Source organism: Phyllobates terribilis, unplaced genomic scaffold (assembly GCF_046119375.1).
Source record: "Phyllobates terribilis strain yellow unplaced genomic scaffold, ASM4611937v1 Scaffold_1__5_contigs__length_1240528914, whole genome shotgun sequence".
NCBI lineage: Eukaryota > Metazoa > Chordata > Amphibia > Anura > Dendrobatidae > Phyllobates > Phyllobates terribilis.
In genome coordinates, this window is record NW_027362761.1 from 21,967,403 (window position 1) to 21,992,985 (window position 25,583).

A 25,583-nucleotide genomic window follows, 5' to 3' on the forward strand; every position below is an offset into this window, starting at 1 on the left:
GCATAGAAACCACGACTGTACATTTCTACAAGCGGCTTCTATGCGTCTCTATGTGCGGATGGTACCCAGTTCTCGAGGAGAGAAGACTCTCATCCAGACCTGGGTACCATTGTACCTGTAAAAAAAGAATAAAATAACAAATAAAGTTTATACTCACCTTTCCGAAGGCTTCTCTCTGAATGCCGGCATCAATTGAGGACCTGCGGTGACGTCACAGTCATGTGACCGCAGGCCCTTCACCGCTCTGTCTCGCGATATGCCAGCAGCCGGGAACAAGCCAGGAAGCAGCGCTGCAGCACACACCGGGGCCTCGGGGGTGAGTATAGCTTTATTTGTTTTAATTTTTACGGTTCACACTGTAAAAATCCATGCTGTTTGCATGGATTTATATAGTGTGACCTAGTTGTCAAGCACTTTCCAAGTGATGCTATCGCCTGGAAAGCGCTTGTCAATCTGCATGCGGAAACACATGTGAATCCGCATGTGGATCTGCATGTATTCTGCAGGAAAAACGCATGCACAATCTGCATGCGTTTTTTCTGCCAGGGAGATGCAGAAATGCTGCAGAAATTTTCTGCTTTATTTCTGCATCGTGGGCACATAGCCTAATACCTCTGACCATGTTGTTGACAGCAGTGACCTGGGGGTCAGAAATGCTTCCTGGGGCGATCCCCATGCGTCCCCATGTCATTTGAGCACTGTCACTATCGTTTTGGGCACTTTTTAGGCTTTCTACAGACTGCCGGGGGTGCTGCCGCAAAAATGCTCGGGTCTCCCATAGACTAACACTGGGCTCGTTGCGTCGAGCACCCGAGTATCACGGTGAGCTCGGCCCGAGCTTCGAGCACCCGAGCATTTTAGTGCTTGCTCAACACTAATGTGGAGATCTATAGGGGCACTATTTTTAGGCATTTATGGTCAATCCAGTAACAGAGTAAGGGTAGTGAACAACCTCTTTAAGCCTCATCCCGATGTCTGTTTTTCATGTATGTGCTCTATCAATGTTTTTCATGGATATAACTCATACCAATTATAGTCTATGGTACTATTCACATGTATGTGTTTTTTTGCAAAACGTATGTCCACAAAAAAATCAGACACATGTCCTATTTTGATCTGAGTCACAAATCAAAATCACCCATGCAAATCTATGGATCCAAGAAAATCACAAACAGCACATGAATGCCATCTGTGTGCAATCACGGAGCTGTCTGTTTTTAGCATTGAAATGAATAGGAGAAGCCTTGCATCTTTGGGGGTTTTTTTTGCATATGAGAAAATCATTGATAAAAAACTGATGGTAACAGCTGACAATCTGACCAAACAGTGATGAAATTCTGAACATTTTTTACATACAAGAAAAATCACTGACTTATGAATGGGCACTTAGCAGTAGAAATAAAATAATAAATAGCAGATAAATTTGAAAATGAATGCAACATAAATGTAAAACAATGATAGGGTTGTGTAAATGTAGCGCAGTGTGGGATGGTAGCCGTGGGCGAGGCACTTGGTTTCCTTTCACGCCCCGGCACGATACATGAAAGTGTAGGTCCTGGCTGGGTGTGTGGACTTGTGCTGTGTGGGCATCATTCCCATGCAGGCCATATGTAGCCTCTGCTGTGGGCTGGCGAGAACCATAGGTTACACAGTTCAATAGAGTCTTTACTGAACGATAACTTGGCAAAGGATATATAAAAGGGATAGCGGGCTCAAAGTCTTATGGTCCTTTCCTTAAGACTGCATAAAGCATTTTCCCTCACAACGTAATCTTTCTATGTAGTAGGGATGAGCGAACCCGAACTGTAAAGTTTGGGGTTCGTACTGGACACCTAGATGGCTAATAAAGTTTGTTAGAAGGCTGCTGAGCAGCCAATCAACAAGATTTAGGCTGTGGGCACTTGCTGAGCCATCACAGGCATGCCAAGTATTGACAGGTGCACCAGGTGACCCGGCCTGTCTTTTTCCCATTTCTGGGCCAAAAAATAATTTTATTCTACTGCTCTGTCTATACAAGTAGTGTGTCTAAAAATAATTCTACTATGCAGCCGTCTTTTTGTGAGTTTTATTTCTAAACAATAATTCTACTCTGCAGCCGTCTCTTTCCCATTTGTGGGCCAAAAAAATAATTTTATTCTACTGCTGTGTCTATACGAGTAGTGTGGCTAAAAAATTATTCTACTATGTAGCCATCTTTTTGTGACTATTGTGTCTAACAAATAATTGTACTCTGCAGCTGTCTCTTTCCCATTTCTAGGCCAAATTTTTTTTCATTCTACCGCTACGTCTATACAAGAAGTGTGTCTAAAAAGTAATTCTACTATGCAGCCATCTTTTTGCCAGTAGTGTGTCTAAAAAAGAATTCTACTCTAATGCTGTATCTGTATCAGTTGTGGTTGTGCCTAAAAAAAAAATAACTGCTTTTAAACCTACGTGTACTCTGCAACTCTGTGTCTAGGAGTGCTGTGCCTGCTGTGCCAAAAAGCCTCTGTGTGTACTGTGCCTAAAAGCCTCTTTATATACTGTGCTAAAAGGCCTCTGTGTGTACTCTGCAACTCTTCCGCTGGGAGTACTGTGCCACAAAGCATCTGTGTTTACGCTCAACCCTTCCTCTATCAGTACTGTGCCAAAAAGCCTCTGTGTGTACTCTGCAACCCTGCCTCTGGGAGTACTGTATCAAAAAGCCTCTGGGTGTACTCTGCCAAAAAGCCTCTGGGACTACTGTGCCAAAAAGCCTCTGTGTGTTCTGTGCCAAAAAGCCTCTTGGTGTATTGTGCAAAAAAGCTTTTGTGTATAATCTGCAGCCCTGCCTTTGGGAGTACTGTGCCAAAAAGCCTGTGTGTGCACTCTGCAACAGTGCCTCTGGGAGTACTGTGCCAAAAATCCTTTGTGTACACTGAAGCTGTTTCTCTACGAGTAATGTGCCTAAAAAATAATTATACTCTGCCGTTGTGTCTGTACGAGTTGTTGGCCTAAAAAAATAGTTATGCTCTGCACCTGTGTCTGTGGGAGTACTGTGCCAAAAAACCTGTGTGTGTGTACTCTGCAATCCTGCCACTGGGAGTACTGTGCCAAAAAGCATCTGTGTGTACTGTTCCAAAAAGCATCTGTATGTAGGGTGCCAAAACGCCTCTGGGAGTACTGTGCCAAAAAGCCTCTGTGTGTACTCTGAAACCCTGCATCTGGTAGTACTGTGCCAAAATGCCTCTGTGTGTACTGTGCCAAAATGCCTCTGTGTGTACTGTGCCAAAAAGCCTCAGTGTGTACTGTGCCAAAAAGCCTGTCTGTACTGTGCTAAAAAGCCTGTCTGTACTGTGCCAAAAAGCCTATGAGTGTACAGTGCCAAAAAGCATCTGTGTGTACCCTATACAGCTAGGAATATCTCACCAATTAACCCCTATATACTCCTCAATTAACCTATGCAAGAAGCCAGAGTATAATAATAAAGCTTAACTTTTAATTAAATATGATAAAAATGACATAAATAATAAAGTGCTCATGGTTCCAGTGCTCATTATAAAATCACAATCTCACCCAGGGCTTGATATGTGAGACGAGTTCAGGGTACCAGGTAAAATATCCAGAATGCCGGGATCCAAAAACAGTGTTCCCAATGTACCCTGTCGTGCCCTGCAAGTCTCCCACTCTCACAAGAGCAGTTCCCAAGTGTAGGCTATTATAACAAAATTAACCCCTAAAGAAAAATATCCCTCCCAACGCGTTTCTGCCTCAACAGCGAGGCCTCACCAGGGGAGTAAACTTGTATTTAATCAGAGCGGGACCACTGTCCATCCCTGAATGGGGCAGAAAAAATGGAACCTGCCAGAAAGCTCCCAACTACACAATAAATTCCTAGTGCTGCAGTGGCAGACCCATGGTAAGCATAGACCATGCAGAGTGCTGCCTGGTCAGAAAAAACAAGGGATGTGAAAGGGAGGGGGGATTACTGCTGATTAAATTCCATCCTCAACGTCTCCCACGTGCATGCCACTTCCTATCCCAACCCTGGGATGATGCATACAACCACTCCCAACCCCCTGTTGAGTCATCATGGTCACCGAGGGCACCACCAATAGGATATGCCCCGAACTAATACCATCTGGGCTGCGTAGTGCGGGCGGCTGGCACTCAAAGGATTATCGCTCATATAGCAATCTTGAATAGGATGGCAGGGATATGAGACGCCGTGATGTGGGCGGCAGCTATGGGTGAGGCACGACCTTAACCAGGAGCTCTAGCGTCATTGGGAGATGCAGAGCGTTGGATGTCTTGGGGCGGACACCATGCGAGTATTAAGCCGCTGTAGGTCAACTGTAGTAGGTTGGCAAGAATGCAGGACACTTTGAATGGGGCGGGTAAGACCGGACACACACCCCATGGTGGATAGTGACACGCCAGCGTTACTATAGATGTGCAGCACTCTGCATGGTCTATGCTTACCATGGGTCTGCCACTGCAGCACTAGGAATTTTTTGTGTAGTTGGGAGCTTTCTGGCAGGTTCCATTTCTTCTGCCCCATTCAGGGATGGACAGTGGTCCCGCTCTTATTAAATACAAGTTTACTCCCCTGATGAGGCCTCGCTGTTGAGGCAGAAACGCGTTGGGAGGGATATTTTTCTTTAGGGGTTAATTTGGTTATAATATGCTACACTTGGGTGCTGCTCTTGTGAGAGCAGGAGATTTGCCGGGCACGACAGGGTACATTGGGAACACTGTTTTTGGATCCCGGCATTCTGGATATTTTACCTGGCACCCTGAACTCATCTCACATATCAAGCCCTGGGTTAGATCGTGATTTTATAATGAGCACTGACACTATGAGCACTTTATTGATGTAATTTTTATCATATTTAATTAAAAGTTAAGTTTTATTACTATACTCTGGCTTCTTACATACTCTGAAACCCTGCCTCAAAAAGCCTCTTGTCATGACACAGCTGTCGGGTGACCAGGGATCAGGGGCTCCTACCCTGTCCCTAACACTAGGGGGCGCGCTAGCTCACCCTATTCCCCGCGATACCTCTGAAGGTGAGGATGCCGGGGAAAGAGGGGCACTGCTGTGCACCGTAGTACACCAACCCGACAAACAAGGCAACACAGACAGGGGTTAACAGAAAACTCCAGGCACACAAAATATTCACTCACATATAACAGAGGAAGTGAAGGTAGGGGGATAAACCAAAATGGAGAAGGTATAAGGAATTTACATAGACAAACCAAACAACTGTCACAAATAATTCCTCCAACTCTCCTTCCCTCCGTTAGCCATGCAGAAAATGCTAGCTCTGACAAGCATTAGTATCAGAGTCCAGATTATAAAGGGAAAAGAAGTGGCTAACCGAGCTCAGCGGTGAGCACAGGGATCTCCAACATTGCCGTTTAACCCCTGTTCTGCCAGAAGAAATAAAACATGTTTTAAAATGATGGAGAAGTGCTTCTTCTTTCGGAGCCGGAGTAGGAGCCATCAGACGCTGCGGTCTTCTGGCTCCACCCCGTTACGGTAACCCCGTGACACCTCTGGGAGTACTGTGCCAGAAAGAATTTTTGTGTACTGTCCCTTTAAGCCTCTCTGTGTACTCTGCAACAATGCCTCTGGGAGTACTGTGCCAAAAAGCCTCTGTGTGTACTGTGCCAAAAAGCCTCTATGTGTACTGTTTCAAAAAGCCTCTGGGAGTATTTGTTCCAGAAAGCCTTCCTGTGTACTGTGCCTTTAAGCCTTTTTGTTTACTCTGCAACAATGCCTCTGGGAGTACTGAGCCAAAAAGCCTCTGTGTACACTGCAGCTGTGTCTGTAAGTGTAGTGTGCCTAAAAAATAATTAGACTCAGTCGCTGTGTCTGTACGAGTTGTGGGCCTAAAAAATAGTTATACTCTGCACCCATGTCTGGGAGAACTGTGCGTAAAAACAAATTTTTCTACTCTGCAACCGTGTCTGTGGGAAAAAACCTGTGCATATACTCTGCATGCGTCTGTGTGGGAGCACTCTGAAAAAAACCTCTGTGGGGGTACTCTGCCAAACAGCCTGTGTGGGTGTAATCTGCAAAACACACTCTGTGTTTTTGTTTTTTTAATTTGGGTAGTCCCCAAAACATTGTGAATGGAAAATAGAACAAACAACTGCTGTGGAGTCTACCAAGAGCTGGGTATTTTTCTATATTCAGCCAAAGGTACAGACAGGGCTCCACGCCTGGTTCATTCTAATGAATGTGAGGTTGCCCACGTTGGCTGTGGACAAGCTCATGTGCCTGTCTGTGATCACACCTCCTGCCATGCTAAACGCTCGTTCCAACAGTACTTTTTCTGCAGGGCAGGCCAGCACCTCCAAGATGTAAAAGGCAAGCTTAGGCCATGTGTCTAATTTGGAGACCCAGAAGCTAAATGGGCCTGGCCTGATAAAGGTGTGAATGGTCCCTCTTTCTCCTCCTCATTCTCCTGTGCCACCACGTCAACCATCATCGCCTGGAGCTTTGTTTTTCTAGAAGGCATACAAGTGGGATAGTAACGCTGATGATAACATCATCAGCGCTGCCCATGTTCGTGGAGTACTTGAAGCAGTGTAACATGGGACACACGACCTGCATGGAGGCCCACTCGTTGGTCGTGAAGTGGTGTTGTTCCACAGAGCGACTCACCTGTGTGTGCTATAGCTCAAACCCCAGTATCGCCTGCTGCTGCTCACACAGTCTCTACAGCATGTGCAAGGTGGAGTTCCACCTTGTGGATACGTCGCATATGAAGCAGTGAGCAGGAAGGCAGAAGTGAAGCTGCAGCGCAGATAGGTGAGCAACAGCAGGTTGAGAACAGACGGCCCGCACTTTCAGCAGCTAGCTACAAGGAGATTTCGCCCATTATCGCACACCTCCAGGCTGGACTTGAGGTTTATCAACACCAACCACACATCTGTCTGTTCTTTAATCCCTATCCACAGTGTCGCAAGAAGACTCACTCGGCTGCTTCCAGAAGTAGACTCAGGACACGGTATCCTCTACAGCACTGCAGATTCAACAAAATAAACACGGCCTTTTCTGGTGTAACGGAAAGACAAAAACATAAAGTATAGCACAGTCCATAAGTGAGCGCGTTCTGCCCACTCTCGGTATCACAAGCCGTTCAGGCAAAAGTCATTTTGTGGAGCTCTCTAGCTTCCAAACACAGCCTGGAAACTTCACTCTCCAGATCACACCAGAGAAAAAAAATAGTGCCTGAGCATTTAGGCTTGCTCAGCCACACCCTGAGGGGTGAGTGAATGACTTCCCACCCGATCTCTATGCCATTCACACAAAACCACTCCCTTCAAAATGATGATTATACCCCCAACATATAACATGTTGGGGAAAAGTTGTAGGTTCAGTTCACACAGGCTAGCAGCCGTAGTGACACATACTTCCCCTCGCATATAACACCATTGACTGTCACAACAGGTTCTACTCGATGTGGAATTTTTCCCACAAACAGATGAGTTTCAGAACAGCCTGCTGTAGTTTACCCCTGGCTGTGCTGAAGTTGGTGGTGCAGGTGGTACGTTGACTGGATGAGGAGGCGTTCAAGGAAACGTAGTAGGAGGAGGCAACATGGACAGAGAAACATCCAGCAATCCTCTGAGGTGGTAGGACATGCACAAAAACACTTTCTGCCTCAGGCCCAGCTGCCACAACGTTTTCCCAGAGGTCAATTAGAGAGATATGACATCCCTACCCATGCTTACTGGTCCATGTATCGGTGGTTATCGGTGGACCTTTACACTGATGGTATTGCACAGTGTACACCTGATTTTGTCCGCAACAAGTTACTGCAGAGCAGGGATATCCCACCTGGAAAAGTAGTGGCATCTGGGAACCACGTACTATGGTTCCCATGATCCCAATGTATTGTTAGCCTTTTAGAACTCACTTGAGAGGCCATATGTAGAATATGGAATCCAGTGTTTGGGTGATGTACAGCTAATGCTTCAGTGGAATGGTGTGGAGATGCTCATTGACACTGCTGGTGGTGATACTGTCACATCCTCTCTTTACAGGGAGCCAGATGGCCCTGTTACTCGGGAGGGGGAGGAAGAGGCAGAGACAGCAGCAGAAGAGGGAGCAGGAGGAGGCTCAGATCTTTCCTAGTTTTTTAGGTGTTTACTCCACTGCAGCTCGTGCTTTGCATTCAGATACCTTGTCATGCAGGTGGTGCTCAGGTTAAGAACATTTTTGCCTCGTTTCAGTCTCTGATACCACAGCTTGCAAGCCACCTGTGTATTGTCAGATAGCTCCTTTGAGCTGACTCTGGTGTGCTCAGTTTATCGGCACGGTGACCAGTAGCGGCTGATGTACAGGCTAGGGGCCACCCACGTTGCTTTTGCACCCTGCTTCCTCTTTTGCTGGGTCAGCTTGACAACCACCTCTTCCTTCGAACTGCCCATGTGACTCGGATGGCTTTGACTCCTTGTGGGGTGTAGGACCTCATCATCTCCAATCGCATCATCACACTTCTCTAGTCTATCGTTAACTCTGTTGTCCTAGTAATCCACTTCTGTCCTCACTACTCCTTGGCAAATCCCTTCATTGTCTCCCAATTCCACAAAGTATCCACTGAAAGCTAGTTACACTGACCTACAAAGCCGTAAATCTGTCTCCCCCATATATCTCTGAACTAATCTTCCTCCTCCTCTTCCTCCTGTGCCACCACCCGATCCATCATCGCCTGAAGTGTTTTTTCAAGCAGGCAGTGTGATTTCAAGTGGGATAGTAATGCTGATGATGGTGTCATCAGCGCTGGCCATGTTCATGGCGTACTCGAAGCAGCGCAACACGGCACACACGTCCCGCATGGAGGCCCACTCGTTGGTCTTGAAGTGGTATTGTTCCGCAAACCAACTGTCTTGTGCATGCTGCAGCTAAAACTCTACTATCCCGTGCTGCTGCTCACACAGTCTCTTCAACATATGCAAGTTAGAGTTCCACCTTGTGGGTAGGTTGCATATGAGCCGGGGAGCTGGAAGGCAGAAGTGATGCTGCACCGCAGACAGGCGAGCAGCAGCAGGGTGAGAAAGCCAAAAGCTTGCACTTTCTGACCGGATGAGGAGACGTGGAGGAAGCGGAGTAGGAGGAGGAGGCAAAGGAGGAGGTAACATGGAAAGAGAAAAGGCTAGGGGCCGGCCATGGTGCGCAGTAGCAGCCAACTTAGTGGCTAGGGGCTGGCTTTGGCACTTTTGCACCCTGCTCCCTGGTTTGCTCTGCAGCTGGCGCAGCATGACCACAACCTCTTTCTTTGAACTGCCCATGTCACTTGGATGCCCTTGACTCCATGTGGGATGTGTTACCTCATCATCCCCCATTTCATCATCACCCCTCTCCAGTCTGTTCTTAACTCCGCTGCCGTACTAATCCACTTCTGTCCTCACTACTCCTCCGCTTCTCCCCTCTGCAAATCCCTTCACTGTCTCCCAATTCCACAACGTATCCAGTTCAAGCTAGTAGCACTGACCTACAAAGCCATCCATAATCTGTCTCCCCCATATATCTCTGAACTAATCTCCTGATATCTCCCACCACGTAATCTCTGGTTCTCCCAAAACCTCCTACTCTCCTCCATAATCATACGTTCCTCATCCAATCGCCTGCAAGACTTCTCCAGAGTATCCCTCGTCCTGTAGAATTCTGTGGCCCAACACATCCGATTATCCACTACATTCTGAACTTTCAAGCGGAACTTGAAAACCCATGTCTTAAAAACAGATTACAGCTTGGAATAACCGCCGCTGTCATCTCACCAACACCAAAGCTGCTGCAACCCCCGAACCTACTGTCTCCTTCCCCTTAATAATGAAGAATGTAAGGCAGCAAGGGTAGGATCCTCTCTCCTCTGTACCTGTCTGTCACTATTTTCACCATGGAATCAATGATGCTTTGAAAAAAAAAAAATAATAATCCTCCACATGATGTTCCACCTGGTCCTCACACCTGCCCTCCTTGCCGGACTACACACAGCAGAAAGCAGCAGCAGTTGCCACCTGTGTTTCATCATCATCAGAGATGTACTGCGGTGGTCCGCTGACCGTTTCCACTACCTCTCCCTCGTACTCATCCTCCAACAAAACAAATGGTTGGGCATCAGTGCACTCAATCTCTTCTAATTGTGGAGCAGGGCCAGGTGGATGACCCATGGAACCACAGCCAGCGGAGTCACCAAAAAGCCGAAGTGAGTGCTGCATGACTTGGGGCTCAGACTGCTTGCCTGATTTGCAAAGGGGTGAGGTGGAAGAAAGATGCCCATGGGTCGCAGGTGCAAAATCTACACCTTCAGCAGGGGTCTAGGTGGAAGACAAAGCGAAGGAACTAAAGGCAATCTCAGTCAACCAATCCAAACCACCTTTACTGGCCTCATTATTCATCCAGCGGTACTTGGTCCTATGAAATTACACAGAACGTCCTTCCAGAGGAAGGTGTTTCATTTGGGCGAGTAGCAGGCACAGATTGACCACGTCTTCTCTCTCTCCCTGCAGCAGCTACACCACCATCAGCAACAAGGCCACATCCCCATATGGTGTAGAGTATTACATGGCCTGTATACAGAAGGAGAGTGACCAGCAGATCAGTACACTGCCTGTTTTCAGAGTACCCCACAAAAAAATCAATAAAAAAAAAAAATCAAAACAAAAACAGTCTTGCCTACCTCCTCCTGTGCCTCTTCCACCTACACCACCACCTCCTCCTCAACCTCCTCTTCCACTTGGACCTCCGCCTCCTGTTTCAAAATTATAATTTTGTAATTTTTTTTATTCTGTTATTTTAAGTAATTTCCCTTTCCACATTTTGTTTACAGGGCAATTGTCCTGCTATTACCCCTATTTAGCTTCCTTTTGCAGCCCCCTAGCACTTACTATGACCAGTTTACAGCCATTTTAAAGCACCAAAGTTTGGGTCCCCATTGACTACTATTGAGTTCAGGATTGGAGTCAGGTTCTGGGTCAAGTTTTCATACCGAACTGAACTTTCAACTCTAGTTCGGCAGAACACGGCGAACCGAATATGCTCAGGTTCGCTCATCCCTACTCTGTGGTTCTACTCCAGGGCTCTGCAGCATATCTGTTTCTTGCTATGTCACCACAACCCAGCCTGAACACTAAAGTCCTGATCAGCTAATGTCTCTACTCACTTAACGGCTATTTCTTTAACTACTGACGCCCTGGATCTACCTCTTGGGACCTGCACTAGTTCAACGAACACAGTCCTGTTTAGGTCCGTTACCTTCGGTGTTGCAAGCTCGGGGGTTCGTGACTCTGCTCCTATCCATGGATGCATCATCCAGAAGGCCGCTGTGACTAGCCAGTCACCTTTTTTTTAGGATCTTGCTATTCCTGCTCTTAAGTCTACTTTCCTTTTGTGGATCACCCAACAGCAGCACTGCTCTCTTCACTCTCTAAAACCTATGTGCCTAACTAACAGGAAGCAACCGCTCTCCCTAACACTTACACCACCCCCTATGGGCTAGTCCCAAACATTAACTGTCTCCTAACTAACCCTAATGTCACTACCTATGCTACAGTCAACTACCTACACCCCTATACTACCTGCCCTATAATGCTATGCCTTACACTATCCATCCTATACCGTACATCATACATTACTTATAATACTAGTACACATTGTACATAACCATATAATTCACATTCAGAGACAATATTTCACAGACGCATGATGTCTTCAGGGGCATAAATGCAACAGCACAATCCACCATCCTTACATAGATAATATGGAATACTGTGGTAGGGTGTGTAGATAACACACAATACTGTTCTGAGTTTATATTACATTTGCTCCAGACATAACCAAAGTAAAGTGGCAAAATGTTAAAATAATCTAAAACAGAAGGATGATCACAACATGCCTCTAAAAATGGGAACCATTCATGTTGCCCAAACCACAGGCACATGAATCAGAGCCTGGCTGCGCAGTTGAAGACAGGTATGCCTTTTTCTGAAATGTTTCAGAGAAAATATGTTTTGAAAAGCTGACTGGGGACCAAAGGGAGAGATGTGACTAGTCTAGTGTGGCCATTGGGCCGGCTTCTCCCTGCCACACGCCTGGTGATTGACGTGCATCTCCCTATTTACACACAGGTGAGTGACCTATCAATCAGTTGGAGTTGTGACAGGGAGAAATCGGCTGGGGGCTGCACTGGACTAGTTAAAGCTCTACCTGGAGTCCTTGACCGATACAGATGTGACCTTTCAGAGTAAGACATACCTGGCTGAAACCAGAAAGAATATGGCCCTTATTCGTGCTGGAGTCTGCACGAAAATGCCAAAAGTTGTAAAATTTGGAGTGTAACTCTGCGTTGTGAAAAAATTTGGCAACTTTTCAAAGTGATTTATGACATAATTCTGGCCCTCCTACAGAGTTGGGGCATCTAGTAGAGCCATCAGAGTGATATTTATTAAGGGGACCATCTTACAGAGTGGTGGCTACTAAGGGGGGCAATATACTGTGTGCACTACTGTGGAGGCCATCATACAGGTTAGTGACTACTGTGGGGGCCGTGATACAGTGACGGGGCCATCATACTGTGTGGAGGTTACAGTGGGGACATTGTACAGTATGAGAGCCATCAAACAGTGTGGGAGCTACTAAGTGGCCATTATACAGTTTGGAGGCTAGTGTTGGGCCATCATACAGTGTGGGTGTAGCATGTTGATATGTCTTTTTAGTAATGAGTTCATATTACTGACAGTATAAATTTATCCTGCAATGACTTAGTCCGACCATTAGGGGTCAGCAAGAAACAAGTAAAGAAAAAGCCCGGGGATCTGTAAAAAAGCCCGGGAAAACGCAGAACCAGGAAGTCCTCCGAGGAGACGAGATGTGTCTGATGCCCAGGAGGACATTTGGAACTTGTACAGACTGCAGTCAGACGGTGTGTCCAAGAAGAAGCTGTGCCTTGTGAGTAACTGAGATATGTGACCGGTCACCAACTGTGTAGTCAGTTAGGGAAAGCTAGTTAGTGATTCCAGTAGTGCTGAGAACTGCCTGGTGTATATCACTGCTGATGGACTGATCAGGCTTGATCCAGAGATTATAAAGGATCTGACATACTAAGATTCTGTGTATGTGGATACTACAAAGGAGCCCTGTTGTGAACTACACTTTGAGACTGAGATTGATTCTAATTCCTGCCTGCACCTGAATGTGCTGAAGAGCTTGGTGAGAAGGAGAAGCTGATCAAACCATGTGGCCAGAGATCAGGGTCTAATAAAAGGTTTAGTTTGTTCTCTAAGGGGAAAACAAGGGTACCCAGATCCCATTGTATTAGTGTGGGAGGGGGGTGTAAGGTTATATTCCTGGGAGGACCACGTGCCACATCCACGGTAACATCCTGGGTAGGCCCTGTGTTGAATAAGGGTGGGGGCGGCATAGCCCAAGGGTAGTTTGGCTCATTCCTGCGAGATTGGCACTTGGGCTCTCTTGGGCTGCATAACTTGTATTTTGTGTTAGTGGCTGTTGTGGCCCATATTTTTTAGAATCGTTTAATCCTGTCATTTGTGTGACCAGTATAAAGAAAGTTATTTGCCACTATATGAGGTCGGAGTCATTCATAGCAGCGCCGTATTCCTTCTACACATTCGACCGGCGTTCCGGACGTTACATGGGGGCTACTGTGGAGGCATCATATCGTTTTTGGGGCATTATATAGTGGAGCTGTAGGGACAATATATTGTGTATGAGGGAGTTGTGGTGACATATTGTGTAGAGGGGAGCTGTACAGGGGAAGTCTCAATGGACAGGGATTTGTGATAGGACCGATTCTTTTTAACCTCTTTATTAATGACCTTGTGGATGGGATTGAGAGTAAAGTGTCAGTCTTTGCTGATGACCTCCAAACTATGTAGGATATTAGAATCTGTCCTTGACATTATCATATTGCAAAACGATCTGGATAAGATGACTGAATGGGTAAACACTTGGCAAATGAGGTTTAAAGTAGATAAATGTAGAGTAATGCACCTAGGACGGAGTAATTCTATTGCTACATATACATTAAATGGTAGTATACTTGGGACTACAGAACAAGAGAAGTACTTGGGTTTTCTGGTTACAAGTAAGCTGAGCAGCAGTACTCAATGTCAAACTGCAGCCGTAAAAGCAAAAAAGATTTTAGAGTGTATAAAATGAGAGATAAAATCCTGCGATCCCAACGTATTGTTACCCCTTTATAAATCACTTGTGAGGCCACATCTAGAATATAGAATCCAGTTTTGGGCTCCACATTTTAAAAAGGATATTCAAAAGTTAGAGTAACTTCAAAGGCGGGCAACTAGAATATTACAAGGGATGGAAGGCCTCTCATACGATGATGGTTTACAAAAGTTGAGCTTGTTTAGCTTAGAAAAAAGACTCCTCAGAGAAGATCTCATTTACATGTATAAATATATGTGTGGTTAGGACAAAGGACTGGCACATGACTTATTCCTTACAAAGACCATACTAAGGACCATGGGGCACTCATTACGGGTGGAAGAAAGGAGATTCCGGCTGCTAAATAGGAAAGGGTTCTCTACATTTAAAGCAGTCAGACGGTGGAATGCCCTAAGAGGTAGCAATGGAAGACACTATAACAACTTTTAAAAACGGGCTGGATGATTTCCTCGATACACATAACATTGTAGGTTATAGTTCATTTAGTGACAAAATGTACAATTGGTGGAGAAAGGTTGAACTTGATGGACCTAGGTCTTTTTTCTAACTATGTAACATTATTAATGTTGTTAAGTAGGCATTTTGACTGTCAAAGTGGCACACTGGACATTATTACTTACTAGGGGGCAAAATGTTGGCACTGTTTTCTAGGGCACTTGCACAGGACATTAATATATTCTAGAGGTCTGTTTTATCATCTAGAGGGAACAAAGGAGGCATTTTACTTAGTAATAGAGACACAAACAGCAGCAGCTCAGGAATTGGGGTATCAGCAGGATGAGGAGTTTGTGCAGGTTGGGAATAGATGGAAACAGTGCTGGAAATGTAAGAAGTCATATGTGTCTTTGTTGTAATCTCTGCAGATGAGTTGTGGCTGGAGAAGTTGTCATGTTGGTCTGGGTCAGATGCAAAAGATGTGAAATATGAACAACTCCATCAGAAAGAATATCAGCTGTAAGTTACTATATATAACTGTACTGTAATCTCTTGTATGTTCTGTAGCACTGATATCTACCACTATATGGTCACCATTTGGCGGTAATATCAGTGTTGGTCTTTGTATAGTGATTTACTTTCAGTAGCAGCCAGGTCATCAGTTGAGGTTCCCCTATACCTATTATTAGGGTGCACCACCATAGTTGTAATCAGGGTTACCTGGTTAGGGGCCCACTCAGGTGTTTCGCCCCCTGAGCTGAACCCCTAGTTGTGCCTCTGCTTAATAGAGTTGTCTGGGCTAAAAAGAAAAGTCTGCAATCATGCTATGTGACTGCAGACTTGAGATTTTGAGAGTATGCGATGCGCCCACTGTCACAAATTCCCCTGTATGTTCTATCTGAGAGGGCAGAAATGTGACCACATGTATGTGACTCGCATACTTGTGGTCATGTGCCGATTTAACCCCTGCATGTCTTTAAATTCTCTTCTTTTGAGAGAATCAAGATGAGAATATTTGGCACCTGACCATAATTATGCAAATAACATACATGCAATCACGTGATCGCCCACTTGCTCAGGGCATTTACGAGAGTCGTTAGTATGTGCACATCAGAAAATTTCTCTTTTCAGCAGTCTGCAGTCACACAGAGTGACTGTAGACTTTGCTTCTTAGACCGGATGACCTTTTTAATGTTATTTATGTCTACATACCGCAAGATTTGGCAGCTGCAATGCATAGCTCCTCTGCAGAGTACTGCCCATCAGGGAAGACCATCTGTGGATCAGACTGTGAAGTAGATGGCAAGGACGATGAATATAAAAGCAGTTTAAGAGATCCTGTGGCAGAAGAGTATGAGCTGCAAGAACGTGAACTGCACAGCAGAGGGGCATCTTCACCAGACATCTGTGGAAATATTGAATTTGTTAAATTTATGGGCAAAATACTGTACGACTATTTAATTCATTGTGTGCTTGCTAAAGACACAGTACTCATTAGGGTCCATCCTCAACATAGAGCTAAACAAAGAGGCAGTTGTGGTGGTACTCTGTGAATCAGCCACTTTGTTCCTGAGGGTTCCTGACTAAGAGCGTGGCACCTTGTGGATCTGCACCGCCCACCATTCATCTTCCAGTGTCATTGACAATGCAAGTTACAGTGTGTCTAACCAAAGTTTACTTCCATACTAACTAAGGCTGGCCATACACATTAGATGACTGTTGATTGAACAATGCTTCAGCCAATCATTCAGCTCTCAGTCAAAGGAGCGTTCCTTTGTTCTCTATAAGAAAGCTGTCAATTTGGTATGTCAGCTAGCGGCTTATCTCTGGGAGAACAATGTGATAAGCAGTACAAAATCAGACATGCGCGATCGATATCTACCTTGACCATTGGTCGGCTGAGCCCCCATACAAATCAGACCATTGGCCAAACCTATTGATATTGGCAGGTTCAACTGACATTAGTCTAATGTGTATGGGGGTCTTAACAGTGTCTCCCAAAAATGGCAGCTGCTGTGCATCCCAAGTTAGCCCCCAACAGAGTTGAGTATAGAATCACTTTCACAATTTCTCATGCTTTGCTCTGAGGACCTAAACGTGAACACTCAGACTGACATGTAGTTTACATGTAAACATTATTCTACAGTACTAAATGGCACCAGAGGAATAATTTCCTTACAAAAGTTTTTTTTGGGAGGTCAAAGCCTGCTGACTCCTTTTCTCGTGTTCTCCCACGATTTCATGCTCTACTACAAAGTTAAAAGACACTAAAGTGATGTGATCTTTTAATTAATAAATAAGGTATGAAAACTATAAGTCTAAAACCAAACCAACTAGAGAATATATAAAAATAATAATATGTCCTAAGTGCTACGGTCAATAAAGCTGGTGGGTCTTGGAATATTTCAAATGTGTCTATTTAAGAATCACAGATGAACCGGCAGGTCTGTAGTCCTCGCACCTTTCAGATATGTCTATAGAGATGAGCATTTGCTAAACGTTTTTTCCACTCTTCCACTTGCTTCCATTGACTTGGTTACAGTTAATATGGAGCAAAAGAAAATCTTACCAAGTGCTCATACCTATAGACACATTAGAAAAGTATGAGAACTAAAAACCTGCCTGTTCAACTCTGACTGAAGAATCGGAAGGAGAGGCATAAGGCTCAAGATTCTGTCACCAAACGATTAAACTTGTCAAGAGGACTAATAAGTAGCTATGTCTCTGTTCACGTCTGCATCACGGCGTCCTTTTTTAAGGAATAATGTGATGCAGTGATGGATCCACCATAGATAAATGGTGGACACTACTGACAATGGGGTCCAATTGGGTTCTGTCAATTTGATGAGAAGCGTATTGCTCTATTTATGGTGGATTCTACTGGACAAAAGGGACCACAGCTTAAATATTAATAAAAAAAAGTATTTCTAAAAAAAAACTTTGAGTGTTTCAAACCCAAACCTGTGAGTTTAAATTGAGAGATAAAGTAAAAAAGAGTCAAATGGGTCCAATTGGAATTGTTGTACACTACTTGTAAACCTTTTTTTAAAAAAAACAAAAATAAAACAATGCATACTCTCTGATGTGTGGCCAACATCTCCCATCGGGCTCCTGACTTCCTCTTCCAGAAACCAGGAGCATGGCAGGGATGCCGGCAGCAGAATGGAGGAGCATGGCAGGGATGCCGGCAGCAGAACGGAGGAGTATGGCAGGGATGCCGGCAGCAGAATGGAGGAGCTTGGCAGGGATGCCGGCAGCAGAACGGAGGAGCATGGCAGGGATGCCGGCAGCAGAACGGAGGAGCATGGCAGGGATGCCGGCAGCAGAATGGAGGAGCATAGCAGGGATGCCGGCAGCATAACGGAGGAGCATGGCAGGGATGCCGGCAGCAGAATGGAGGAGCATGGCAGGGATGCCGGCAGCAGAACGGAGGAGCATGGCAGGGATGCTGGCAGCAGAACGGAGGAGCATGGCAGGGATGCTGGCAGCAGAACGGAGGAGCATGGCAGGGATGCCGGCAGCAGAATGAAGGAGCATGGCAGGGATGCCGGCAGCATAACTGAGGAGCATGGCAGGGATGCCGGCAGCAGAATGGAGGAGCATGGCAGGGATGCCGGCAGCAGAATGGAGGAGCATGGCAGGGATGCCGGCAGCATAACGGAGGAGCATGGCAGGGATGCCGGCAGCATAACGGAGGAGCATGGCAGGGATGCCGGCAGCAGAACGGAGGAGCATGGCAGGGATGCCGGCAGCAGAACGGAGGAGCATGGCAGGGATGCCGGCAGCAGAACGGAGGAGCATGGCAGGGATGCCGGCAGCAGAATGGAGGAGCATAGCAGGGATGCCGGCAGCAGAACGGAGGAGCATGGCAGGGATGCTGGCAGCAGAACGGAGGAGCATGGCAGGGATGCCGGCAGCAGAACGGAGGAGCATGGCAGGGATGCCGGCAGCAGAACGGAGGAGCATGGCAGGGATGCCGGCAGCAGAACGGAGGAGCATGGCAGGGATGCCGGCAGCAGAATGGAGGAGCATGGCAGGGATGCCGGCAGCATAACGGAGGAGCATGGCAGGGATGCCGGCAGCAGAATGGAGGAGCATGGCAGGGATGCCGGCAGCAGAACGGAGGAGCATGGCAGGGATGCCGGCAGCAGAATGGAGGAGCATGGCAGGGATGCCGGCAGCAGAACGGAGGAGCATGGCAGGGATGCTGGCAGCAGAACGGAGGAGCATGGCAGGGATGCCGGCAGCAGAATGAAGGAGCATGGCAGGGATGCCGGCAGCATAACTGAGGAGCATGGCAGGGATGCCGGCAGCAGAATGGAGGAGCATGGCAGGGATGCCGGCAGCAGAATGGAGGAGCATGGCAGGGATGCCGGCAGCATAACGGAGGAGCATGGCAGGGATGCCGGCAGCATAACGGAGGAGCATGGCAGGGATGCCGGCAGCAGAACGGAGGAGCATGGCAGGGATGCCGGCAGCAGAACGGAGGAGCATGGCAGGGATGCCGGCAGCAGAACGGAGGAGCATGGCAGGGATGCCGGCAGCAGAATGAAGGAGCATGGCAGGGATGCCGGCAGCAGAATGGAGGAGCATGGCAGGGATGCCGGCAGCATAACGGAGGAGCATGGCAGGGATGCCGGCAGCAGAATGGAGGAGCATGGCAGGGATGCCGGCAGCATAACTGAGGAGCATGGCAGGGATGCCGGCAGCAGAATGGAGGAGCATGGCAGGGATGCCGGCAGCAGAATGGAGGAGCATGGCAGGGATGCCGGCAGCAGAATGGAGGAGCATGGCAGGGATGCCGGCAGCAGAATGGAGGAGCATGGCAGGGATGCTGGCAGCAGAACGGAGGAGCATGGCAGGGATGCCGGCAGCAGAATGAAGGAGCATGGCAGGGATGCCGGCAGCAGAATGGAGGAGCATGGCAGGGATGCCGGCAGCAGAATGGAGGAGCATGGCAGGGATGCCGGCAGCATAACTGAGGAGCATGGCAGGGATGCCGGCAGCAGAATGGAGGAGCATGGCAGGGATGCCGGCAGCAGAACGGAGGAGCATGGCAGGGATGCCGGCAGCAGAACGGAGGAGCATGGCAGGGATGCTGGCAGCAGAATGGAGGAGCATGGCAGGGATGCCGGCAGCAGAATGGAGGAGCATGGCAGGGATGCCGGCAGCAGAACGGAGGAGCATGGCAGGGATGCTGGCAGCAGAATGGAGGAGCATCACCAGTCTAGTAGGTAAATGTGTTGTTTGTTTTTCTTTTAACTTCTCTATCTTTAACTTCTTTTTTTTAACCCCAATTACAAAAAAGTTGGGATGCTGTTTTAAATTAAATGAAAAAAATTTATAACTTTCACCTTCTGATCTGTGTTATATGTTTTGTTTTGAATAAAATATGGCTATAAGAGATTTCCAAATCATTGCATTCTTGTTTTATGTACATTTTACACAGCGTCCCAACTTCTTTGGGATTGAGGTTCTACAATCCCTTTAAGTAATATTCTTTATTCATTTGAATTAAACTAAAAATGGTCTCTGAATCATTAAGAGTCTTCTGAATTTTTTTTTTGGCTTATCAACCTGAATGTATATTAATATGTAAGTGCACTTATAGCACAGGGCTTGAAAATAATGAAGAAATCAGTGCTTATCAAAATATAGGTGAGATGCACCCAAGTTGTTGCTGAAATGCTGCTGGGGATGATGTTTTGAAAGTAGTAATCAAAGGGTAAACAGTAACACTCCTGCTGTACAGGTCTGAACAGGCTCCTGACTGTGGTGAAGAGCTGGCCACATGCATACAGTCCCTTTAGTAAAGTAAGACAGACTGAATACTCTTTGTCTGAGGGTCAGGGTGCTATAATCCAGTCAATATACTATAAAGGCATATAAAATAAAGATTAATTTAAAGGGAATGTGTGATAATAAAATTACCTATTGTTTAAATCAGATTTTTATGTTTAAACATTTTATCTAAATATTTAAAAAATACATTTATTTTTATATCACTATAAACACTATGAGAAAAACTCTTCAATTGTTCCCACTAGTTACTAAGTCTAATATTAGGCTCCTACTTGCTGCTCTTCATATGGACATTAGCCGCAATATACTGTCATTAGTGCTTCTGTTCATTTCTTGGAATAGAAGCATTATATGAGGATGTATGTTACGTGCAGCAGGCTCACACTGTGAGGTTGATCCTTTAAGGTCTGGGTGGTCACACAGGCATCAGTGCAGCAGCCAGATGGAGAACTCGGAACACAGACACGTAGACTGCAAACTAGAAGTTTAATAAAGTCCTGGAATCCACAGACAGATAGCAAAGTTACTGAACACCTCTTCCCCTGAGGAAGTATGGAAACACGTGTTGGGGCCTCCCCTGGCACTGCTGGTCGCCTGTTTACTTTCTCTAAGTATGTCTTAACCCTTTCCATGTGATGCTTATACTTTTTATGTGTTGCTGAAAAAACCTCTGATGGTTGTTTATACTGTGACTTGTTATAGGCCCTTGATCTATGTTATTTAACTTTTTCTGCACACCTTGTCTGTGACTAATGGATTGTATGGGTTGGACTATGTGACCTATTATAGGTCCAATGTGGATTTGATACCAGCTGTGTCTATATCTGCCCCCTGCTGCCTCACATGCCCATGTTATGTCTTTTAACACGTTATTTATACCTATGTGTTATTTCTTAAAAAATACATAAATAAAGCATTTATCTCATTTAGTCAACATATGGTGTTTTAATTATGTTATCTTGGGGTTTTGAAAATACCTATGGTCTCTCTGGTTTACATAATGTTTAGTGGTATGCCCCCTATTACATCCAAGGTCCTATCTGTCATTGTTATTTTGTTAGCCCATACACTTAGTGCATGGGCATTACAAGTATAGCAAACCCGCTCCTTTCTAATGGGAACATTTTTTTTATGAGGCCCTCTAAGTCTCTTCAAGGGGCATTGGAGTGCCTCCCAATTTTTTGCAGCCCTTGCATTCACTGCATAGGCCAACACTATGGGAGACTCTTTCCTCTCTAATGGGAATTTGTTGTTACTGTGGCCCTGCTCTATGTGTCTTTAAATTCTTAGTGGGAATTTTCCTAAAATTGGTCAGCTGTTGGACTCACTGCATACCCTATAACTGTATAGCAGACTGTTAGGCATTTGCTGGATTTGAAATGGGTTCAGAACCATCAGTGGACTCTATGGTCTCCCAAACGAGTCCAGCCAGGGCTGATGCTGCTCAGCATCATCATCAATCCCAACGCCTAGCTGGTGCACGAGATGTACAGGTTGTCTCTTGGGGGTCTTCGTTCCTAGCAGCATGAAGGATAGGTTGCAGAGGGAGACAGGGCTGTTGAAGCCTAAGTCCAGGATTCTCTGTACTGAGCATGCCCGTGACATGGCGGACCGTGATTGGTGGTTTGGGAGTCAGCTGATCCGGTGACCTGGCACCGCCTGATTGGTCGCGTGTGACGTCACCAATGGTGCGATGGTGGGCAGGGCTTAATCTTTAAAAAGCCCACCCACAAACATGGCGGCACGCTCTGATCATTGAGCTGTGATGGTGTTGTGTGGACGCTTGGTCTCTTGGGCTCCACGTGTGCTTTAGTTTCTGGCAGGCAGGTTTAGTGGAAATAGGCAGGCTTAGTTGAAATAGGCAGGTAGCTTCATCTGACAGTCTGGCTCCGACAAAGGGGTCGCCTTACACCCCGAGCAGTCTGCAGACACCCTATTCCCGGTACCACCTGTAAGCCACGTGGAGAGATACTCCTTAATCCGATAGCACGCCGGCTGGGAGCACGTATTTGTCGGCGTGAGTCACACACGCATCCTAGCGCCAACTGTGTAGTCCCTGTGCTGTAACAGGGCTACAGATACATTATTTATCGCACATCTCTCGTGCAGTTAACGGAGATAGTGCGAATCCCTATTCCCGTTCCGGTGTGCAGTAACACGGAGGGGATTGTTATTTAAGTTGGTTGTTTTACCTTCTCACCCGGAAGGTGTTCGGCCGCAGTCCACCAGGCTGCATCGCGGACCCCGGGTTTGGTTGCTTTCCATTATTTAATAAAGTTGTTTGCAACCGTCCCCTTAACATCAGACTCTTTCCTTTCTAATGGGAACATGTCGTACTCGTTACTGTGGCCCTGCTCTATGTGTCTTTAAATTGTTAGTGGGGTTTTTCCTAAATTTGGTCAGCCGTTGGACTCACTGCATACCCTATAACTGTATAGCACATCCGCTCCTTTGTAATGGAAACATGTCATCACTGTGGCCCTGCTCTATGTGTCTTTAACTTCTTAGTGGGGTTTTTCCCAAGTTTTGGTCAGCCCTTGCAGTCACAGCATGGGCATTACCACTATAGGAGACGTGCTCCTTTATAATGGGAACATTTTTTTTAACTGAGACTTTCCTCTATGTCTCTTCAAAGGGGTCTTGGGTTACGTCCGAATTTTTGGTAGCCCTTGCAGTCACTGCATACGCAATAACAGAATAGGAGACCCACTTGTTAATAATGGAACAACAAAGCATAGCTGGCTGATGGTTCTCTAACAATAGCGAGGGCCGACTGCTGGCTTTTTAAGAATAGTAAGGGCCGCCTGATGGCCCTATAAAAATAGGCTTCGTGACTTTCAGAGTCCCGCCATGATAAATGAAACAGGATGTGTCTGATGATGTGTCACACACCACATGGCCAGATAAGGTTGTAAAATGTTAAAATGACATTTCCCGGTGAATGCATTTGTATTAAAAAATAACGTAAAAAACAAACAGTAGGATCTTTCTTTAGTATAAAAAACAGAGTCGCCAATGTAACCTCAATGTAATCACATTGTTCAGCTCCTGCACCTCCTCCTCCATCTCCGAAATTACTACATCAGTCACAAGCTGAAAGCACTGCAGCACTGCCTTGGCCAAGTGGCAACAGGCTGTGCTGAAAATAACATGCTTAATTCTTAGGTGAAAAACCGCCCAGCACTTCAGAGTTGTTGAAAGCTGTAACACAGTAGCCTGATCTGTGGCTCTCACCGCTGAACATACAGCCAGGCATGGTCATGTGTGACAATGGGCAGAACCTGGTGACGGAGAAATGACAGCCGGAGTAGATACGGTTTCCCTCTATGCCAGTCCTTTCACTAAGCTAAAGAATATGGCTGTGGTGAAATACAACTCCCACTGAGAAGCTGTTTCAGATTGAAAAACATTGGGCCCACCAGAGGATTTGATTCTGAGGGCTCACCTTTCCCCCCCGCTCAAGAGCCCCATAGCAGCTGCAAAGTTAGCGCTATCATGAACTTTCCAGATGTAGAAGCCAGGGCACACCAGAGGATTCTCTGGTGGGACCGTCCAACCCTGCCGAGAAGCAGTCCTGGCTAAGAAAAGTGTGTGGGAAGGTTCCCGGACACTCTATGGCTGCTTTTTTACTGAGGTGGAAACCCACGCAAACACGGGGAGAACATACAAAATCCTTGCAGATGTTGTCCTTGCTGGGATTTGAACCCAGGATCCCAGCGCTGCAAGGCTTCAGTGCTAACCACTGATCCAATGTGCTGCCATTCACCCTCTGATATCTAACAGGCTGCAGAAGCTTGCACCTACTGTCACTCTATCTTCAGCTCCTTTGTGAGAAACTAATGTATTTGGGCAGTCACTCAGTCTACCAAATAAAATTCCTGAGAATGAAATTGGGGATGGCTTCGCTACTGGTACTTGGGGCAGTGCTAATACCATGGCGTCGTACCATTGTTTACTGGAAATATTCCAGGCTGGTAGGAGGCAAGCAGGTTCCCACAGAAAAGTACCATCAGTAATGTTCAGGGACCCGCGCTTGTAGAAGGTGGAGACAACACCGGGAGAAATAATGGTGGCTGAGGACCGAGTATGGACAAGAGGCATGAGGCATGAGGTTGTGAAAAGCTTCTGCCTCCACAAGCCTAAAAGGCTACATTTCAAGTGCAAGCAGCTGCCCAGAAATCTGGCAGTTTAGTATTGCGGCCTGTGGGTAAGTGGGTGGGTGGCTGGCTGGCTGCATACTTGCGCTTGCATTCCAAGTAACAGAAAAATAAGCAGATGGTGGCCTATATCATCATCATGGTCTCACCTCGGCACTATGAACTCTCCTGAAGGAGAAGCCAGGGCCCACCGAAGGATTCTCCGGTTTTCTGGTGGGCCTGTCCAACCCTGCCGAGAAGCAGCCCTGGCTAAGAAAAGTGTGGGAGAAGGTTCCCGGACACTCTAAGGCGGCTTTTTTAATGTGGATCTGATGTGCTTATGCATGTTATTTCTCAAACAGCATTGCAGATCAGGCCATTGCCCAACTCTGTAGTCATGAAATTAAATACTCAAAGAAAGATGTTTGTGTGTCAAAGCACCACCGACAAGTGCAAGTTGATGTTGTACGGGCTGCCATTGCTTCTGCAACAAGCTGAATTAGAGGACTTCCTGGGAGAAATGACACGTGGAGAGATACTCCTTAATCCGATAACACGCCGGCTGGGAGCACGTATTTGTCGGCGTGAGTCACACATGCATCCTAGCGCCAACTGTGTAGTCCCTGTGCTGTAACAGGGCTACAGATACATTATTTATCGCACATCTCTCGTGCAGTTAACGGAGATAGTGCGAATCCCTATTCCCGTTCCGGTGTGCAGTAACACGGAGGGGATTGTTATTTAAGTTGGTTGTTTTACCTTCTCACCCGGAAGGTGTTCGGCCGCAGTCCACCAGGCTGCATCGCGGACCCCGGGTTTGGTTGCTTTCCATTATTTAATAAAGTTGTTTGCAACCGTCCCCTTAACATCAGACTCTTTCCTTTCTAATGGGAACATGTCGTACTCGTTACTGTGGCCCTGCTCTATGTGTCTTTAAATTGTTAGTGGGGTTTTTCCTAAATTTGGTCAGCCGTTGGACTCACTGCATACCCTATAACTGTATAGCACATCCGCTCCTTTGTAATGGAAACATG

The 25,583-nt window shown here is 46.4% G+C and overlaps 1 protein-coding gene across 1 annotated transcript in view; it reads right to left on the reverse strand.

The window, feature by feature from the left end:
• The window catches only part of JAK3 (Janus kinase 3), a 792,993-nt gene that overhangs the window by 759,366 nt on the left and 8,044 nt on the right, over positions 1–25,583 (reverse strand). The window contains exon 2 of the mRNA XM_073658556.1: positions 15,824–16,016. Within this exon, the coding sequence (XP_073514657.1) occupies positions 15,824–16,016 (193 nt within the window). The remainder of the gene's footprint in view (positions 1–15,823; positions 16,017–25,583) is intronic.